Below are 21,037 nucleotides of genomic sequence, written 5' to 3' on the forward strand. Positions count from 1 at the left end.
CTGGTTACTTCTTTGGATTCTTACGGCGCTCATGGGATCAGGGATGCCCGTTACGTAGCGCTACGTCTGCACAGAAAGATACCGAATAAAGCCTCCTGCTAAGGGCTGGGCACGGGCGTGGGGTACAAAAGTATGTCAGACCCCACTCCCGCCTCACAAGGTCTACAGTTCAGTAGGGAAGACAGGCCTAGGGACGCCTAATTAACCCCCAAAGGCAGAATACAGGAAGTACTGATGAGAAGATTCGAGAACCACGGAGAGCGAGGGCAGAGAAGAGGGTGGGTATCCGAGTCAGCTGTTGATCCTGGAGGACGCTGTTGACTACAAAGTATCTAATCTACACTGGACACGGGGGAGAAGGACCATCAGGCTGCCATGGGGAGGACGGCCGGACACAAGACACTCTGGGCTGTGTTCGCATGGGGCCGCCCTCAGCAGCGGGTGTGAGTCAGGCTCTCTGATGGCCGGAGTGCGGGCTCCCAGGCCAGCCTGGGAGCCTCCACGGTGCCATGGCTCCGCCTGTGGGCAGAAAAAGCCTCCCAGCAGGGGGGACCACGCCCAGAGGGTAGACTTGTGACAAATAGGAGGGGGGCGGTCGTGACTGTGGGCAGAAGAAACGCACGGATGCCTTGAAGCGACGTGGCTTCGGGGAAACCCAGATCAGCCTGGCAGAAAAGGCGAAGGGAGAGGCAGGAAAGTCTCTGGGGAGACCCATAAACTTGTGTCAATATCCCTCCGGGCAAGGCCTTCTCCCAAGCCATCAGCTGCCCGGCCGTTGGGTCAGATGCCAGCCCCGGTTCCCTGGTAGAGGCAGAGGAGAGTAGGGATGCACGGCAGGAGGGCGCGTACGGGGCTGGGGCGCACATGAGAAGAACCCGGCTCTCGTGCTCGTCTGCCCTCACTTGGCTACAGGATGAAGGTCAGTCATTTCACTCCTGCCTGGGGCTTCATAACTGCTCTGTTGTCAGCACGGGGCGGGAAATGCCCTCTGGACTGCGGAGTGGGCACCTCCTTGCCCTCTGCGGCCACCCCTGTCTCAGATCTGTGGCCCTCCCTGGCCTGACACAGTTACTCCCCGACGGCCACATCTGGAGTCCTTGTTTAAAAGTAAATGAAAGGTCCTTTGAAGAGGGAGGTGTTCTCTCCAGGGGTAAGCAGACGAGTCGAAAGAATACTCTGAGATGAGGATTATTTGGGAGAGAAACAGGACCATTACTGTAAGTATTTGGGGGATGCTAATCCCCACTTTTCCTGGAAGTATAGATTTGTGGGAACGTGGTTTTGGGATTTTTCAGGAGACTGTCTAAAATCATCTACTCGTTGGGGCACCTGGGGGGCTCGGCCATTACAGTGTTGGACTCTTGATTTCAGCTCAGGTCATGATCCCATGGTTCGTGGGTTCGAGCCCCGAGTCGGACTCAGGGCTGACAGCATGGAGTCTGCCTGTGGGATTTTCTCTCTCTTTCCGCCCCTCCCCCACGCGTATTAATGCGCGCACGCTCTCTCTCTCTCAAAATAAACTCAAAAAAATAAACTAAATAAAATCCTCTCCTCATAAAAGAATGGGGACGATGCTCTGTTTTAAAGGAGTCTGAATTCTCAGAATTATAATCTTTAAGCCATGTAAGTTTCCAGGGCAGAAGAACTGATCTATTTCCCCTGCCAGGAGTATTTCCATAGTCTGAAGTCTCCCGGGGAGCCTGGAAACAGAGTCCCCAACAAATTGCATCTTTTCCTGTAAACCTCAATAGGCCATAGATATTTAGGTCCAAGGAGGTGTCAATTTGATATTTTATGATGCTGTAAATGTTATGTTTTGCATGACTTCTGGCATCGGAGGACTGCAATTGCCGTCTAAACTGGTTTCCAAATGGGAGCCACATGGCCACAGCCCCGAGTAGGATTAGGCCGCTTTGGATTTTGCTGCTCAGCGAACTATCTGAGGCCTCCGAAGAGGAAGCACTTGGAATATTTTTCTCAAATGTGGTCTGTTTTTTTATGTGTTGCTTCTCCCTGATAATATTTTGCAGCCTACTTCATGTTAAAAAAAAAAAAACCCAGCTTACGAAGACACTCACAAGAGAGGCGTACAGATATCTCACTCGTGGGAATCGGAAAAGGAAAAAGAACGAACTGTGGGTTTTCCCCTCTACCTACACCCCTCTTCCTCCTTGGGTTTCTTTGTCACAGGTGTGGCCACTGCGGTCACTCTCTATGGGTCAATGCCGTCCCTCGGGCGGCAGCTGGCTTTCCTCCCTTCTGGGAACTACTTCCCTGCAGAGACCGTGTTCGGGTGGCCGGCCAGTGTCTTCCCCTTCTGCCTTGCCAGGCCACCCAGCAGGTCCCTTCCCGGAGAGCGACAGGGAAGGGGCGAGGAGGTCAGGGAAAGGAACAGGCTGGGGCGGCAGCGGGAGACCGGGAGGTGGAAAGTTGAACAGGGACACAGCCGTCTGAGCTGGTTCTGGTTGCTTTCTGAAGCCGGTTTACCTTGAACAGTGAGGTATGCCGAGCTTTCCACGGACCCCTTCTGGTTGGTGGCTCTGCAGTGATATGCACCTTCGTCGTCTTCTGTGACTCTTTCAAGAAACAGCGTGCTGCTTCCCGGTCCTAAGATAATTCCTGAGGAGGGAGAGATGTTTACATTAGCGGGCCCCGGGGGACAGACAAAAACAGCTACTTCTGTCGTACTACCCTTTGCCTATAGTTATGCGTTCAGACGAGGAAATCCGAGCTCTAGGCAACCTTGGGCCCGGCGGCCTGTTTGTGTTTTCTGGGTCCAGGCTTTTGAACAGCACCTTCGCCATACAGCAGAGCTCGGACACCGCCCCCCCCTCTTCTGGAGGTGATGGGACCCAGGCCGTTCACCGTGTGGAGAGAAAGGAGGTGGGGCATCTTTCAAGAGCCAACGTCAAGGGCGCACCACATCCAATAATAACACCACTTACCGGGGGGTCTGCTGGGTGTTAGCACCGCACGGGCCACTTCACATCCTGACATTTACAGCCAGCCCGCAGGGTCTTTGTGTCTCCATTTGGCAAATGTGGAAACAGATTTGGCGAGGTGAACCCCCACCAAATACACATATATCATCCCTCCCCCCCCCCACCCCCACCCCAGCAAACAGGAAGTGTTTCTTGAATGAGGATGAGTACATGTAGCCCAGCATACCCAATTAAACGCAAAGTCTGGGGTGGGAGGGAGACCAGTGAGAACCGGAATACACAGGAAGGCACCATGGAGGAACTGGGCCTTGAGCTGAGGTTTAAAGGATTCACAGAGGCCGCTGAAATCATGCTTGTTCTGAAATGGCGATACAATGGGCCTGCCCAGGCTACAGGCTGTATTTTGTCAAATGGTTTACATTTCCCCTGATTAAGAGAGCCATCCAATAAAGAAAACGTGAGAAATACTGGAAAGCATAAAGAAAATGTAAAACAAACGTACAATCTTTCCTCCCAGCTATTTTCCCTTTATTCTTCTTAAAGTGCACTTTTTAACAACCATTCGCCCGTTCGTGTACTATTTTTGAGCCCCGACTACACACCAGCCGCTATTCTAGATCTGGCGATATCGGACTGAGCGAGACACACGAACGCTCGCCTACAAAGGGCTCTGATTATGGTTTTAGAGAGTTACAAATAAGTAATTTAAAGGAACGATAAAGTCCGTAAAGAAACTAAACCAGGTGAAGGGGACCATGGGTTATGGGGGGGGGAGGGGTTAGGGGAAGCTCTCTTGGGAGATGACATCTGAGCAGAGACCCGAGACCCGAAAGATGGCGGAAGATGAGCTATTTGGAGATCTGGAGGGGGTATCTGAGGCACATAGGGAGGAGGATCTCTAAAGTCCCCGGGGCAGCAATGAGTTTCAGGGACAGGGAAAAGACCACTGCAGACTTTAGCTGGCAAGCAGGACAGGGGAGGGTTCGCAAGGCCCGACCATGAATGACCACAGGCCATGGTAAGAATTTAAGGTTTTGTTCTAAGTGCCGGAAAAAGCCACTGGAGGGTTATATCTAACTGCTCGTAACTATAAATAAGAGTGCAATTCACACATCTTTAGGCATAAAGATTACTCTCTATTTCGGATTGCTTCCTTAGGAAATATTTTCAGAAACAGGCGTATTAGGTCAAGAGCTCGTGATTCTTACAACCGCACTGCCTTCCAAAAAGATTATACCCATTAACGTGTCCACCAGCAGAGAAGAGGCTCTTATGTCTCTCCTGCCCGTGACGAGCGGGACCATCTAAAAAGATAAAATACAGGGGCGCCTGGGTGGCGCAGTCGGTTAAGCGTCCGACTTCAGCCAGGTCACGATCTCGCGGTCCGTGAGTTCGAGCCCCGCGTCGGGCTCTGGGCTGATGGCTCGGAGCCTGGAGCCTGTTTCCGATTCTGTGTCTCCCTCTCTCTCTGCCCCTCCCCCGTTCATGCTCTGTCTCTCTCTGTCCCAAAATAAATAAAAAACGTTGAAAAAAAAATTATAAAAAGATAAAATACAAAACACAAACCTTTGCTGGTTTGAAAGCGGACTTGGTAGCCATTTTTATTTTGAAAGCACCCGTCCGGGGTGCTTGACTAGAAAAAGTGAGTTCAGATTGAGGAGAGCTTTGAACCCCTGGCCGAGGAGTTTCCGTTTCGGTGTAGAAGGAAGAGAGGGGCTCACAGAGGTTTTTGAGCAGGGAAATGACCTAAGGAAAGCAATGTTTGAGGAAGTTTAGTCTAGAGGGAGAAGACGGGGTAGGCCGCCGCGGGGGAAAAGCGGCATCTGGAGTTCAGCTCACCAGCTGTAATCCGGGCAAGGAATACGGGGCATCCAAATCCGGATGAAGGAACAGGAAGCAAAGAGGAAGAAACGTAAACAGACACTTGGCAGAAGCAACCTGCACGAGTTGCCCCCTCCTGGAGGCAGGAGTGGACAGAGAGGAGTGCGAGACGGTTCTGGTCTTCTAAGCTCAGGAAATGGGGGGTGGGGTGGGGTGGGGGGGATGCGTGAGACTCTCCCCACAGCCTTGGCTACAGCATTTCACGCCTGTGAGTATGTCTCCCCATGGGTACGATGAGAATAATACCTGCTTTGCCTATTTTATGGTATCGCCGTGAGGGCCAATGGAGATAACTGCAGTGAGACTTCTGGAAAGGGGAAGACAGGGCACCTGTGGGAATCGCAGGAAGTCAGAGCGTGTGGCTGGAGCGAGGGCTACCAAGGGCGACGAGCATTCATGGCAGCAGCGGTCTCCTACTCATGAGTGTCACTGCAGCAGCCCTGACCTCCACCAACTTTCTGTCGCCCCGGTCTTGGTTTGAGGCTAACACAACGAACAAAGGAAGGCCCAAGACCTTGGGTGTCACTCGAGGAGACAGGGGCGTAGTTGCCAAGGTGAAAAGACAGTGTCAAGGATGCCGTGGAGCTAACGCCACCGGGCCGTTTCCTGTTTCGGTCGCGCGGAGGAGGCGACAGGGTGACGGGGTGTCCCAAGCCACCCAGCGAAGCTCTTCTTTCCCACCGGCCCTCACGCTACGCTCCGACAAGCGGCGCAGACATGGGAACATCAGCCGCGTTCTCACTCTCTGCTCTCGATGTTTCTTGCCCTTCTGGCCAACACAGGCCAGTTACTACCTCTACTATGCTTCCTCATCCCCCAGATCTGCTCGCACTTACGCGTAGTTGTGTCCCCTGGTTTCTTTAACGCCTTAACCTTCATGCCGCTCACTTCACCCGACCCGGTCCCTACGATATAGATGCTGTTTATTCTACTGAGGAGCACACCCTCTGCAAAGGGCTTTCTTTTTAGCTTTTTCATTGGGATCCGTTTCAAACATTTAAAAGTACAGGAAAACTAGAACCCATGTGCCCACCACGAAGAGAGCCAGATGTCAACTTTTGGCCATACTGGCTCTAGACCCCCTCCCCCCCCCTCTTTTTATACGAATACAACTCACAGATACCTCATCCCCTTCCCTCTCCTCTCTCCAGAGGCATCGCTATCCTAAAGGTGGGGTGTTATCATCCTCAGGCATGTATTTGTGCTTTTTCCACATAGGTATGTACCTCCGTAGAAGAGGTAATATTGTTTTGTGCCTTTAAAAATTCTAAATAAAAGGCACCATACAGTAGATGCCTTTTCTCAACTTTTCCTATTTAATGATGTTTTGATATTTATCCTGGTTGATGCATGTAGAACAGAGTTCATTGTTTTTCAAACGTTTATTTATTCTGAGTGAGAGAGCCCAAGAGGGCAAGTGGGCAGGAGGGGGTGGGGCAGAGAGAGATTGAGAGAGAGAGAGAGAGAGAGAATTCCAAGCAGACTACGCTATCCGTGCACAGCTGGACATGGGGCTCAACCTCACAAACCATGAGATCGTGACCTGAGCTGAAACGAACGCTTAACCAACTGAGCCACCCAGGCGCCCCTGGCGTTCATTTTTAACTCATGTATAAAACTCATATTTAGTTCATCGTATACAAAAAAATCCACTTTTCTACCATAAGGTAGTTTTCGCTTTTTTGCTCCCATGAAGAAGGCTGCCAGCGCACCTGTCCCAGACAGTTGTACATGGTTACGCACACATCTCCTTGTGCTGGGTTATAGAGTCCACCGATTTTCAACTCCACAAGAATTACAGAATGTCTTCCAAAATACTACTGATTTATACTTTCACTAACACTCAGAGCTGCCCTTCCCCATACTTCCCGATACTTGGAGCTGTCAGATGTTTTAATTGGGGGCAAAATGACGGGTGTGAGACGGCATCTCACGGCGGTGTTAACCTACATTTCTCTGATTACCAGGTAGGTGGAACATGGAGCATCATTTTCCGTTTTTTTTTTTGGCCACGAAGGCTTCCTTTCCTGGGAATTACCTCTTCATGTCCCCCACCCATTTTTCTATTAGCCTGTTTGTCTTTTTCGCAGCGATTTTAGGTTCTCTATACGTTTTGGGTACTAATTCCTTATTGGTTAAATATGCTGCAAGGTCCCCCCAACGTTCTACGAACAGTCTTTGAAACTTTGTGAATTTTTAATACAAAAGTTTAAAAAATTCTAATGTAGTCAAATTTGTTAATATTCTCAATTATCCTTTGTGCTGCTTGTTCTATTTTATTTTTTATTTATTTTGAGAGACAGAGACTGTGAGCGGAGGAAGGACAGAGAGAGACACAAACACACAGAATCTGAAGCAGGCTCCAGGCTCTGAGCTGTCAGCACAGAGCCCGACTCGGGGCTCGAACTCATGAACCGTGAGATCATGACCTGAGCTGAAGTTGGACGTTCAACCGACTGAGCCCCCCAAGTGCCCCCTGTTGCTTGTTTTAAAAAGATGCTTTTCTACACTGATATTACAGCATTTCCCTTATATACTTTTTTCCAAAAATAAAATCTCTTAAGAAGATTTACTTAGAGATTTGCCTTTTTTCATTTAGGTCTTTAATCCATCTAGATTTTCTTTTGGGGGCGGTATGCGTGTGGTATAAGAATTTGATTTTTACCACATAAATAATCAGTTATTCCAGCATCATTTACTGAATAATCTATTCTTCTCCCACTGAGTTATGATAACAGTTCTGTCAAGATACTAAGTTTCCATATATCTGTGTTTCTGTTTTTAGGCTCTTTGTTCACAGTGACCCATTTATCCCACATAAGTTATGACTGCTTGATAAAATGCGTCTTGATATTTGCTACAGTGTGACTCCTTCTTCTTCATAATTATCTCAGCCCTTTACACGTCAATATGGATTTCAGTTTTAGCTAGTCGAATTCTGGGAGAAGTACTATTGGGATGTGGGTGGGGATTCCATTGAATTTATGTAATAATTGTGGGGAAATTTGCATATTTATTTTTAGGTTGAAACAAATGAAATTGCCAATATTTTTGACCTACAAAAATGGCTCCAAAAAGGTTCCACTAATAATAAACATTCCCATCCAAGAATATAAAATATCTTTGGGTTGTTTGGGTATTCTTTTATGTCACCTGATAATTCTATGCTTTTCTCTTTAAATATCTTTTCAGTTATTTTTACTCCTACATAGGTTGTCATTTTGTTGTGATGCAAAATGGTATTGGGTTCTCTGAAGGGTCACCATATATGAATTTTCTTGTTCCCCCTTGGGTGTGAATCATTAGAACGAACACGGAGAACTCACTTAGAAACATGATGTTCTACTTTGTGCTGTTGAGATAAGATAATTTAATTGTAGGCCTGCTTGCTTCTAGAGGGATCACCTAAGTAATTTCTGACCACTAAAAATAAAAATTCCTGTCAAAACACGATTTATTTCCCTTCGCTGAGAGAAGCTGTATCAGATTGGACGAACAGGGCACAGAGCAGGATTTGCAAGAGTAGATGTCTTCAGGGGCCGGGCGCATAACATAAATGCGTTGGGGATGAGATCATGGGAGAGGGACTGTGTCCCTCTGCGTTGTGTGGAGTGCTGAAGGACTGTCTCGCATCTAAAGATGGAAAGCATGAACTTCGCTCCAACCAGTTGGAATTGGGGAATTTGAGTCCAGTGTTGTCTCTTGAGTTTTAAAGAGAAGAGAGAAATCTGGATTTTCGATGTTAAAGCTTATGATTTTTAAATGTCGGCAACCAAATCAACTTAAGTACATTTGCTGTGAGGGCCAACAGCAATGTGTATGCTGCGTAGGCTAGACACAGCTTTGACTCAGAGGATGTACGTGGGATGGCGCTATTATATTTAATGAAGCAAAGACCTCCATGATCCGGCTCCTGCCTATCTTCTTCCAGCTTCTGACCCTGCTACGTCCTTCAGCGTATCCTTGGTATGAGCCATACTGATCTGTTGGCAGTTCACGATAAGTCTCCGTGACTTTGAATGGTACGAGCCACCCAGTCACCCCAGTGAGCATTCATTTACTAACATTTAGCTCAAGGCTATCCCAGATCTTCTGAGCCCCTTCTCTATTACTCTGGCATCACCTTGCACATGCCTCTACTCCGACACTTAACATTTCGTAGTAAATTTGCTGACTTCCTTCCGTGCCCACGCCACTGCCTTATTCATTACCGAGCCCTCAGGGTCTAGCACTGTGCCAACAGATAGCAGACCCTCAGAATCCAAGGACACGGCCAAATAAACCAAGACCATGGAAAATGGAATTGAGGGGGTGAGAAAAGGCATGAGCTCTGCAGCGTTTGCTGAATATTATGAAGCCGAGGAAGGCAGTAGTTAACGCGGTCTCCCTGTGTGGCGGTATTGACTTACGACCTACGTACCCAACTCTCCCCGGGCTGTAAAGCTGTATGTCACTTTTTATTATCTTAAGATTCAAAGAGCTGTAGATCCTAGAGCTTAGAAATGTAAACTCAGTTTCATAGGTCTGCTAGAGTAAAATTTTTACACGGAGTTGTTTTTGCAGGGACGTGTACTCCAAGGAAATCTGGTGACGGCACCCAGGGTAAGGGCTTGAAGCATCTACTATGTTGGCTGCTGCTGAGGGTTTTAGATCAGAGTTTGTGACGATGCTGGCCTATATATGTATCCAAGGGAGGCAGTCAGTTGAGCCTCCTACTCTTGATTTGGGCTCACGTCATGATCTCATGGTTTGGGAGTTCAAGCCCCGCATCGGGCTCTGCGCTGACAGCATGGAGCCTGCATGGGATTCTCTCTCTCTGCCCCTCCCACCTCTCTCTCTCTCTCAAAAAAAAAAAATATATATATATATATATGCATATATATATATATATACACACACACACACACATATACATACATACACAACCCCTTCAGTTTTTAGTATTTTCAAGGGATTTTATAATTAATTTTCTTTCTTTCCTTGATACCATAAGGTGAAGGACAATCATGCCATTTTATATATAAGCAGCACATTGTCCAGGGAAGGGCATGAAATAGAACTTTAATCCAATTCACCACTGAGTAGATGCATCTGTAGATCTTTTAAATTAACCTGTGTGACTACATCAGTGCATACCATGTGTTTTTCTCCTGGTGTTTACACAAAAATCTGACTCATTGTTTCCTAAATTGGCCGGCTGGTCTGATCAGTGACTCCTGTTTTGATGCTCAGCTGAGCGTCTTAACTTCTGACTGACAGAACATGTCCGTCCAGTTTGGCCAAATTAATGGACATAATCAAAACTCTCTTCTTCAGCCATCAAAGGCCTGTTCAGATGACACCTCCTCCATGAAGCCTCCTTGGATCATGCCAATCAGGGGTGCTGATCGGCAGCGCATGGAATTTTATACCCTTCACATCGCGTACTTACAAATTGACTTGTACCCATTATGTGTAAGTTTTTCAAAGGTAAGGGTTAAGTTTCACTCGTTCTCATTTTCTCTAGAGTATGACAAAGTGTCTGGCTCATGGAATAGGGAGTTAATAGATGTTAGGTTTAATAAAATAAAAAGTAAATTCGACGGGGTGGGGGGCACTTGGCTGGCTCAGTCGGAAGAGCACGCAACCCTTGATCTTGAGGCTGTGAGTTCAAGCCCCACATAGGGTGTAGAGAATACTAAAAAATAAGTAAACATTTAAAAACGTTTGAAAAAAGTAAATTGTTATGCTAGTGTTGGCTCTCCAGCAAAATAATTTCTTTGAGATTAGCCCATGATCTATTTCTGATAAACAGTAGCCATGAGGATGATGATGCATCCAGTTATAGGTCTATGATAAATCATACCTTTAGATTGATACCTCTTTTTTTTTTTAATGTCTATTTATTTTTGAGAGACAGAGAGAGAGGGAGGGAGGGGGGCAGAGAGAGAAGAAGACACATAATCTGAAGCAGGCTCCAAGGCTCTGGGCTGTCAGCACAGAGCCCTACGTGGGGCTCGAAGCCACTGACGAGTGAGATCATGACCTGAGCCGAAGTCGGACGCCTCACCAACTGAGCCACCCAGGCGCTCCTAGATTGCTACCTCTTAAAGGAACTGATTAGCTAAGAGCTGTATCTGAACAAAGCACCAGAAGCAAAATAGAGATTAAAGATGGCTAAAGTGATCCAAGAACACTAGAGACTGGATGTCTGACTGACTTCCCACAAAGAACACAGAGGAGAGTTTACATATCCAGTCAAACTTCAGAGGTTTAGAAAACTATGGGTGAGAGAAATCCAAGTTTAGTACGCTGCAAAGGCTGACAAGTTTGGGAAGTGAAGGATGATGGGCTCATTAAACGGCACTAAAAATGCAAACGATTCCAGTGTTTTCAAATGGTCACCATGCGGCTGCTGCTTTCTCTGTTGAGAATTTTACCCTAAGGTCAAGCCACAGGGCAAAGCATTTGCAGATGTAAAAAACAAAACAAAACAAAACAAAACAAAAAGTTGAGGAAGGGTAGAATACTTTGAGACAGACTGAAAAGCAGCCTTACGATAATACGTGTTAAGTTGAAGAGAACTATGAGATGCTTAAAACACATGGGCTGAAGGAGTTCTGATGGGCAATGTGATCCCTGGTGAGACGATTTGCTCTTTAGCCATGAAAAGAGGGGCTCTTGGAAAAGAATAAGACTGAGAACAGTGGGGGGGAATGCTGTATAATATTCCTCTTCATGAAACCACTGAAAAAGGGAAAAGCCATAAACAAAGGTCCTTTCATTTGGGACAATGTCTATTGCTTCACTAGCTTAAGTTGCAAATCTGGGTTATGCTAACAGAATAGTTTCCAAAAGCTGCCAAGAAATTGTAAACTGGTTGACTTGAAGGGGTTATAGTTAACGTGAGCACCTTGAAACTGTGCCAAACACACATGTATTTCTAAACATTTAAAAATGAAAAGCATTCTTGCGCCCTTTCGCGGCGAACTCGGCTGTTGTTCTAATGAAGTATTTCAAGATGATTCAGGCACTTGAAAAACGTGTCAGGAGGTGCTAAGTCTATAGTTGTACATAGCTGATAGCTAAGGTTTTAGAGTTCATATCTATAAATTATAAACCCACACATGTGCCCGGGCACATACATGCACTCATTCCTGCTTCAACACATTCCTGTGATATGTTCAGATTTGTCATAGCTCCTCGATGAGGTCGGATGCATTTATACTGCAGAATAGAGCCATTCATCCAAAGTGGCCATTCTGTGTAGAGTGAGGGAGTGTGTCTATGACCAGTAAAGTGTTAGCACTGCTTCGCATAGAGGTCAAAGTCTAGAAAGTGTTTTCCATCAGCATAGGAATAGTTAAGTTATGGGACTACATACCATATTAAAGGGTATGGAGGCTAAAAAGACGGGAGCAGGACATTATGTGCTGATACAGGAAGACCTCCAAGATACGCGGTGAACAAAGCAAGTCATCAAACAAAACACGTTGCATGATCTCAACTCAGATTTGTCTTAGAGATGCTGGCTTCTCTCTCTCTCTCCCTCTCCTCTCTTACCGGCACAGGGTTGGCTTTCAGTGAATAGCTGTTGAATGAATGAATGAATGACTGAATCCCATTTATTATTTGCTCCACAAATACGGATGCCCTGCATGTGTATACCTGCACCTTACATAGGCAAAAAGCGGTAAAGTTGTTGACAAAATACAAATCAAATACTTGACGTGTGTTAACTCTCCGTAAGGACATTTTTTATAGCTTATGCTCTTTCCGTGCCACGTGATCTTTCACAATGAAAACGTATTCGTGGATTATAGAATTTAAAAAAAGATAGTCTTACAAATGAAATTATGGGGGTGCCTGGGTGGCTCAGTCGGTTAAGCGTCCAACTCTTGATTTTGGCTCAGGTCATGATCTCATGGTTCACGAGGTTAAGCCTCGCATCAGGCTCTATGCTGATAGTGCAGAGCCTGCTTAGGATTCTCTCTCTCTTCCCTCACCCACTCGTGCTCACTTGCTCTCTCTCAAAATAAATAATAAACTTCAAAAAAAATGAACTATGGGCCTCTTTACCATCAGCAAAGAGTCACTGAATGGAAGTTTAAAAGGTATATTATATATATATATATACATACACACACACACACATCTCCAAATAGTTTAACATTTGCAAAACTTTCAAATTTTTTTTTAACGTTTATTTATCTTTGAGAGAGAGAACGTGAGCAGGGGAGGGGCAGAGAGAGAGGAAGACACAGAATCCGAAGCAGGTTCCAGACCCTGAGCTGTCAGCACAGAGCCCGATGTGGGGCTTGAACTCACGAGCTGAGCTGTGAGATCACGACCTGAGCCAAAGTTGGATGCTTAACTGACTGAGCCGCTCAGGTGCCCCCGTTTGCCAAACTTCACATTGACTATGTATGCAATGATGAAATATTTTCGAAGCAAGCAAAGTAGGTTTATACTTCACAACAATGTATAATTTTGGATTAAAGGGTCGCCTGGGTGGCTCAGTCGGCTAAGCATCCGGCTTCGGCTCAAGCCACGAACTCAAGTCATGATCTCACTGTTCGTGAGTTTGAGCCCCGCATCGGGCTCTCTGCTGTTAGCACAGAGACCACTTCAGATCTTCTGTCCCAACCCCCCCACCTCAAAAATAAACAAACATTAAAAAAAAAAAACTTAAAAAAGAGGCTAAACCAAAATCTATTCCATCAGAAGACTGGCCCCCCTACAGAATGCTTGTGAGTGTGTGTGTGTGTGTGTGGGGGGGTGTTGGGGTACATGATATACGTTTGCTGTGCTTTATTTCATTTTTCAGTGGTGGCCGGCTGAATTATGACGGAGTTGAATGAGATGGCTAAACTAATATACAATCGAATCGTTTAAAGCTCCTTAGAAGCAGGAGATAATGCAAAAATGAAGCTATCGCTTGCATATGGGCTGGACGAGGAACGAACTTCCTCAGTTTGACTCCACTCAGTCACGTAAGCAATGGCAAGTTCATAGACTAGGTTATCTCCAAATACGTTTGTTTCTGTATCTGCATTGCTGTCTGTCACTGTAGGTCCGGGTCAAACTGTTTCAAGTTTGTACTTGGGGGGACGAGGGGTTCCAGTGTAAATTCTGGACACGTGAAACAGAAAAACCTCACTGAATCGTTCTGCTAAGAGACAGAGGTGCACAATTATCTAAGGTAGATCGTCAGGCAGTCTTCAGTGTAAGCAGCAAATTGCAGATTGGGGGGTGGAGACCTCTTCCCTCTCCAAGCGCCCAGACAGCGGCTGTTAGTTTTGGGGTTAGTGACTTTGGACAGGGTGCAGTCCTGAGATCTCTGAGGCGAGCTCTTGGAAGGGTCTGCCCTCTCTCTTCCCCCATCTCATCCCCATATGTCTCGATATCTCTTCTCTTTGTTTTTCTTCATTCCCAAGTTCTTTTTCTCTGCTACCGGTCCCTCAAGCACTGGCCGGTCGTCAAACAAAACAGGCTGCTGATCTTGGCCGTGCTCACACTCCAGTTCCGTGCGTTGCAAGAGGTCACAAAAAGAATCAAAAGACGAGGTTCATTCACAGTCAAAAAGCTTTAATGGGTGTAAGGTTTCTGTTTGAGGTGCTGAAAAAGTTCTGAAACCAGATAGTGGTGATGGTTGCACAACTTTGTGACTGTGCTTATGGTAAAATTTACGTCATGTGCATTTTGCCACACACACACGCACACACACACAAAGCCGGGGCGGGGGGGGGAGGCCCTTTCTAAAGTGACGCTCACATTCTCAGGTTTGTTTTTTATTTCTTATGGTCTAAATTTTTCATTTCATTTGAAAATCAAGAGGACTTTCAGGAAGCACCAAAGACTCAAATGACCAGCAGACAGCCCCGCTATTTACGAGCGAGTCTGTGCGGTCTGCCGTGTGATCCCCTCGGCTGGGTCTTGCTGTGGCTCACACGTTTCAGGAGGCTTTTCTGGGCTGGATGGGGATAAGGATGCTGTACCGGAAGGCGCGTCCAGGCAATTTTCTTTGGGCAAAGCGTTACGATATGATTAGCTACATATGTATGTATGTGCAAGACCTAAATAAATGACAGTATTTCAGTAAAGAGTCATATTTGGGTGTCAAGATTGATTCTCCATAAATAACTTCTGGCGATTTTGAATACAAAAATGGGACTCTACCCACGGGTTATCTTACTTTTCTGAGGGTGAACCACGGTCGCACCGAACCAGCCGGACATCAACAAGCAGTCGCAGACTTGCGTAAAGTGTCAGTCTCCATTTCTTCACCACGTCAAGGCTGTGATCAAAGTCAGGGTTCCTCTTTCGTCTGGGGTTGGGCCTGCAGCTCTGAACTCCAGCAGTACCAATCAAGACGTTTTCCTTGCTGTTACCTCACTGTACTCTTTCCTTAATTCCACTCCTTTCTCCTCACCTTCTAAATGGAAGTCGATCCTTAGAAAAGAACCAAGTTTTGGCTCTGCAACATATTCAGAACGCCCCCTATGCTTATATTGTCGTCGGGGGATACGACTCAACCTTGAGAATTTGTTGGAAGATTCTGGCTGGGGAAAGAAGCTACTGGTATGGTCACTTGTGAAGCTTGGCCCTTCTTGGTCTGGGTACATGGACCCCCCGCCCCTTACCTTAAAGACACATATTGGAGAGAAAGGACACCGAGAGCAGCTGCTCAGCCAATCACTCAGTGGACTGATGGGGCTCGGTGGGGGTGATAAATAGAGCAGTCAGCTCCCCCTCCCACGCACTCCCCAACGTGTTCCAGGAATCCTGTACACGCTTTCCTGCAATGTTTCTTCATTCATTATGCACCATAAAGGTGGATTTCATAAGAAAAGACAATTACCACTCAGGTTTTGCAAAAGATAATTAACATTTCTGAATTTTATGTTCTGTAAGACATCAAGCGAAGCTGTGGATTCTGAGGGTGACAGTCACATTATTGCCCCTAGGTATTAACACCCTCACTCACTTCTCTCCTCAACCTTCCTCAAGATCTTTCCTAGCTCTATGAAAACCACTTTGTATTTCAGCCATCATTCTGTTCCCCCTGAAGTCCGAGGGCAGCTGGTCACGTTGATGTGAACACGCACTTTACAGGTGAAGATGTTTCGTATCAGGGATCTAGTGGTGACAGGAAAGATGTCCCTTTCAGGTCATTAGATACATAGTCCTAGTAACCAAGATCCAACTTAGGAAGCAGTATTAATCAGCGGGTCAGAGTGATTCTCTCCCACCCCAGCCTCAGGCTACTTAAGAGCAAATCTATTCTTCCTCAGCTCTTTGTTGTTTCCAATCTTAAAACAGTCTAATCTTAAAACTTAAAATAGCTCTAATCTTAAAATAGTCTGAAACGATTTGCTGCCATAGAAATGTAAGTTACGCAATAGGTCCGCTGACGGTTTCTCGGTTTAGGGAAGGCTTTACCAAAAAGGTCTCAGGGTGGCACTGTTTTCTGCTCTCTTAAATATTTTCGGAGGAAAGTTTGTTACTTTTTCCAGGATTTTAATGACTTTTTCAGCAATCCCACTTTTCTCTGCACAACCAGGTTTGCGCTTGTATCGATGCAAAACGAAGCTAGACAGCCCTTCTGGATCCGCTTCGCACCCTCATCTGGGGTCCTCACGGTGCCATCCGCTCCGTGCCAACAGCCCCACCTACGTGCTTGCTCAGCTCTGTCACAGCTCTGAACATTTTTAGGACCTCGGTGGAGAATCTGGGAAGTGTGTGAGGTAGAAAGGTGACTTTCTGATCATTTTGGAGGAACTGCCGGGCCCTTGAGAAGGTGGCTGGAGCAGTGCTGAGGAGGAGGTCATATGTCCTCCACGGTGACTTCAGACCATTGCCCCAAGGCTGGGTGCAAACCCTTTAAATTTTCAACCCAATGGAAATGGATGTTTCTTAGATGAGCTTTGCAGCCTGTATACTCCTGAGAATCAAACCATACTCGAAACAGCCAGTGGCCAGTAGAATCCACCCCTAACTTGCCATCGGTCCTTCCGTGTTATATTGGTCTTTCCTGTCCAGTCCCGGACATTCTACTCACTTTAGCTGATCAATTCTCTCTTCACCTGTCTTTTCAGAGTAAATATGTCTCAGACTGCCTTTCTCTTCAACACTCTTCGGGAGAGACAGAGACGGAGCGGGAGAGGGGCAGAGAGAGAGGGAGACACAGAATCCAAAGCAGGCTCCGGGCTCTGAGCCATCAGCCCAGCCATCTAGCGGGGCTAGAACTCACAAACCGCGAGATCATGACCCGAGCCGAAGTCGGACGCTCAACCGACTGAGCCACCCAGGTGCCCCTTGAGATTTTATTTCTAAGTAATCTCTATATCCAACGTGGGCTCGAACCCACAACCCTGAGATCAAGAGTCGCATGCTCCACCGATCCGGCCAGGCGCCCCATGGGCATGCCTGCTTTTAAAAAAAAAAAAAAAGTTTAAAATTTTTTTTATATGGTTTACATTTTTAACATTTAAGAAATAAACCGCAGTCTTTGGGGAGCTTAAGCTTTAAGGGTTAGAAAGGAGAAAATATTGTTTGACCAATATGACGTTAATGTCCACGGAGTCACTAAAACTGGTGACTTGGGAGTGATACACAGGCACAGTCAGCCCCACACGCCCAGTGTTCGGAATGTGGGCCCCAGAGTCAAGGTCTGGTCCCAGCCTCTGCCCACCAGGCACCGGCTCTGTGATCTGGAGGCGGCTATTTCTCCTCTCTGTGCGTCTGTGTCCTCGTTCCATCCTTTGGAAAACAGGCGTCGTAATTTAGCAAGACTCCTAAGATTGTTATGAAGGGGAAACTAATCGACCTTAGTGACGCGCTCAGAACAGGCACAGGCACCCAGTCAGCGCTCGTGAAGTTAAACTACATCTGCCAAATGCATCTCCTAACGGTACCTACCTCTGATGACAGTTGTGAAAAGTGAATGAGGTCTTTGTCAAGGTCACACAGTGCCTTGGTTCCTGGTTGAGCGCTCAAGGCATTTTTATTTAATGAAGAAGACCTGTTAAGCTATTCGGTCTTCAGAGCTTTTAAAAACGGGCACACGTAAAACTAGAGAATAACCCTTCTGTGACACGAACTGCAAATAAACCAGACATGGAAGGAAAGGAAGAGTCCCGAAGTACTAGAATGAGAAAGAAGGATCTCCAGTGGAGGCAGCCTCTGTGGTTCCCGGGAGGGGAAATAAAGACCCTCCAGGAGTGGTGGGAGTCCAGGGTGACTTGGGGCCCCAGAGGCCCTGGAGGGCCGGCAGCTGGGCTGGCCTGGAGGGCCGCCCCATGGGTGGTGGGCGTGTGGTTTGCAAGGTGCCTGCTTGCTTCTCCCCGGGGTGGCCCTGGCGGAGGCTGCCTCGCGTCCCCCGTGCACACGCTTTCCGGGGCCTGTGTGCTTATCATCCCTTTTTTCCTGCAGATGCCCCGTGGCCCAAGAAAGTCCTGCTCAGCTTTCGTCAGGCTTTCTCGAAACTGCGTTTCTTCTCTAGGATGGCTGTGCCCCACTGAAGGGTTTCCTGAAAGGAAATGAGGAGGGAGGAGAAAAGTTCTCCCCTTATGGTCTTTCAGCAGGCATTTTATGGCCACTCGTCCTGAGCACAAGCTCTCACGTGTGCCCTGCTTCCTCCCTCATATTTTCTTTGGACTCGGGTGCGTTGCCATTTAACAAATGACAATGATGATGGGCCAGATCCTATCAATGACCCAAGGCCACCGAAATCCTCTCGGTATATAAATGTTTTTTGAGTCGCCACGTGTCGCAAGTCTTTAAAGGACGTGCAATTTATTTTCTGGCTCTTTAAACTTGAAATAATCAGCTTAACTGATTTCAAGCCATTATCTATTTATATTTGATTATATATTTTCTATTTGTAAATGTTGTATTTATAGTTATATATTTCATTACATATATTTAATTGTATATTTTAGTTTTTTTTAATGTTTGTTTTTGAGAGAGAGAGAGACAGAGACAGAATGTGAGCGGGGGAAGGGCAGAGAGAGGAGGAGACACAGAATCCGAAGCAGGCTCCAGGCTCTGAGCTGTCGGCACAGAGCCCGACGCGGGGCTCGAACCACGAACCGTGAGATCGGGACCTGAGCTGAAGCTGGACACTTAACCGACCGAGCCACCCAGGTGCCCCTTAATTATATGTTTTATATTTGTAAATATACATTTATAATTATATATTTCATTATACATTTAAGTATTATTTAGGCTTTAAAATTTACTCTCAGTACAGCTTTCCAAAGGCTTAGAATCCCAAGCAGGCTCCACACTGTCAGGGCAGAGCCTGATGTGGAGCTCGAACCCACGAACTACGAGATCATGACCTGAGCTGAAATCAAGAGTTGGATGCTTAACCAACGGAGCCGCCCAGGTGCCCCAGTTCAACTCTAATTCTTTAACCCACATTCAAAGTATGAAAACTCAACGTCAGCCAAATTTACGTCTTTCAAAGAAACACCCAACATCTTAGATTAGTATTTTGTAAAATGTATTTGGTGATCAAGTTAGTTGGGGGAATACTTTAAAGAAGTTTGCCTGGTTTCTTTAAAACAGGACTTCTTGAGGTCTTTGATACACTAACGTGGACTCTGAATCGCTAAAGGGAGACTATTCCAGGCACTGTTTCCCAACACAAACGTATGTGTTTATTCATGTGTTCATTCATCTTTTTGTTTTGGTAGAATGCCTCAAGGGATTCGTTTTCTGTGAAACAACCTATCTTAATAGTGTGTCATTTTGGGCAAATCATTTTACCTCGCTGGGTCTAAATGTTCTATTCTACAAATGGAACTAGAGATACCCCAACGGTCCCTTTAGCTTTAAAAATCCTAAGATAGAGTCTCCCCAACCACCCGGAAGTCCAGACATCTGTGCTATCAGGTGAACCTCGCTAAGGACAGAATAAAATTTTCTGAAAAACATTCATCCGTTGCTTCGCTCACGAAACATCTATCGGTTGCCAAGCACTATGCCAGCTTGGAGGACAAATAGAGAAGACACAGATAAGAGGAAGGTTGCACTGTCTGCCCTCAGGATGAATGTGATATGATGGCAAACATGGAGTGAGAGAGCAGACCCACAGTAAGAGAGCGGTGGGAATAGGCACAGATAATCCACAGATGGACCGATGATCACAGAACAACTCAGTAAGAGCGAAGAGAAGCAGTCATGAATAATAAAGACGCCGGGAGGACCTGCCCCCTCTGTGCAGGAGATGAGTAAGGCTTTCTGGAGAAAGAACACCTGACTTGGGTCTTAAGGGACAGGGAGGCGTTCGATGAAGGCAAGGCACTCCAGGCAGCGGGGACACAAGAACAAAAGAAGCAGAGGGCGTTGAAGCAGCACAAGGAGTCCCGGGATCTACAAGAGCTTGGAGACGGCTAGAACATAAGGTTCAACAGGGGAGGGTGAGCTTGGAGTTGGGGAAGTAGCGAGGGCCAGTTGTTGAGGGCCTCCTCGGTCAGACGCTTGAACTTGGGATAGGGAGCCCGTGAAGACTTGCAAACAGGGAAGTGCCAGGTTCATAGCCGCCTCTTATCCAGCTGTGTAGAAAACAGATGCAAAGAGAGAAAAAAGAGGCGGAGAGACCAGTCAGGAGATGTTCTCTGAACCCAGAAAATGACAAGAGGACAGCGGAGGGAAGGGAGGACTTGAGGCATATGTCCTATTTACGTGCATAACCCGGATAGCCTGGTGACAGACCAGAGAAGGACGGAGGGGAGGTCATCCGCTTCTGGTGTGGACCAACCATGAAGCAGACGACGTAGTACGAGAGGAGGCGCTGCTCATGGAGAAAAATGATGGGACGTGGTGAGTTTGGGACTGGCCTAGAGGAAGGCCTTTCTAAGATACCTTCACATTGGAGATGGTCTACCACAACCCCTTTGTGAGCATCAAGCTAAAACGGAGATTCTGTTTTGAGCGGAGGACTCATATTTAAGGGCCATTCCGTACTGCCAGTCATTTGATTTCGGTTGTTGGGCTATTGTAAACAAACGGCAGTTTTGGGGCGCCTGGGTGGCTCAGTCGGTTGGGCGTCCGACTTCAACTCAGGTCACGATCTCGCGGTCCGTGAGTTCGAGCCCCGCGTCGGGCTCTGGGCTGACGGCTCGGAGCTTGGAGCCTGTTTCAGATTCTGTGTCTCCCTCTCTCTGACCCTCCCCCGTTCATGCTCTGTCTCTGTCTCTCTCAAAAATAAATAAACATTAGAAAAA

General features: G+C 46.8%; 1 protein-coding gene across 1 annotated transcript in view; it reads right to left on the minus strand.

Annotated features, from left to right (window-relative positions):
* Positions 1–21,037, minus strand: part of FLT1 (fms related receptor tyrosine kinase 1) — a 177,251-nt gene that overhangs the window by 49,948 nt on the left and 106,266 nt on the right. The window contains exon 18 of the mRNA XM_047073320.1: positions 2,488–2,619. Coding sequence (XP_046929276.1) covers positions 2,488–2,619 — 132 coding nt within the window. The remainder of the gene's footprint in view (positions 1–2,487; positions 2,620–21,037) is intronic.

Source organism: Lynx rufus, unplaced genomic scaffold (genome assembly GCF_022079265.1).
Source record: "Lynx rufus isolate CCGP_SWC_20201006 ecotype Redwood Valley unplaced genomic scaffold, mLynRuf1.p SCAF_1, whole genome shotgun sequence".
NCBI classification, from domain to species: Eukaryota; Metazoa; Chordata; class Mammalia; order Carnivora; family Felidae; genus Lynx; species Lynx rufus.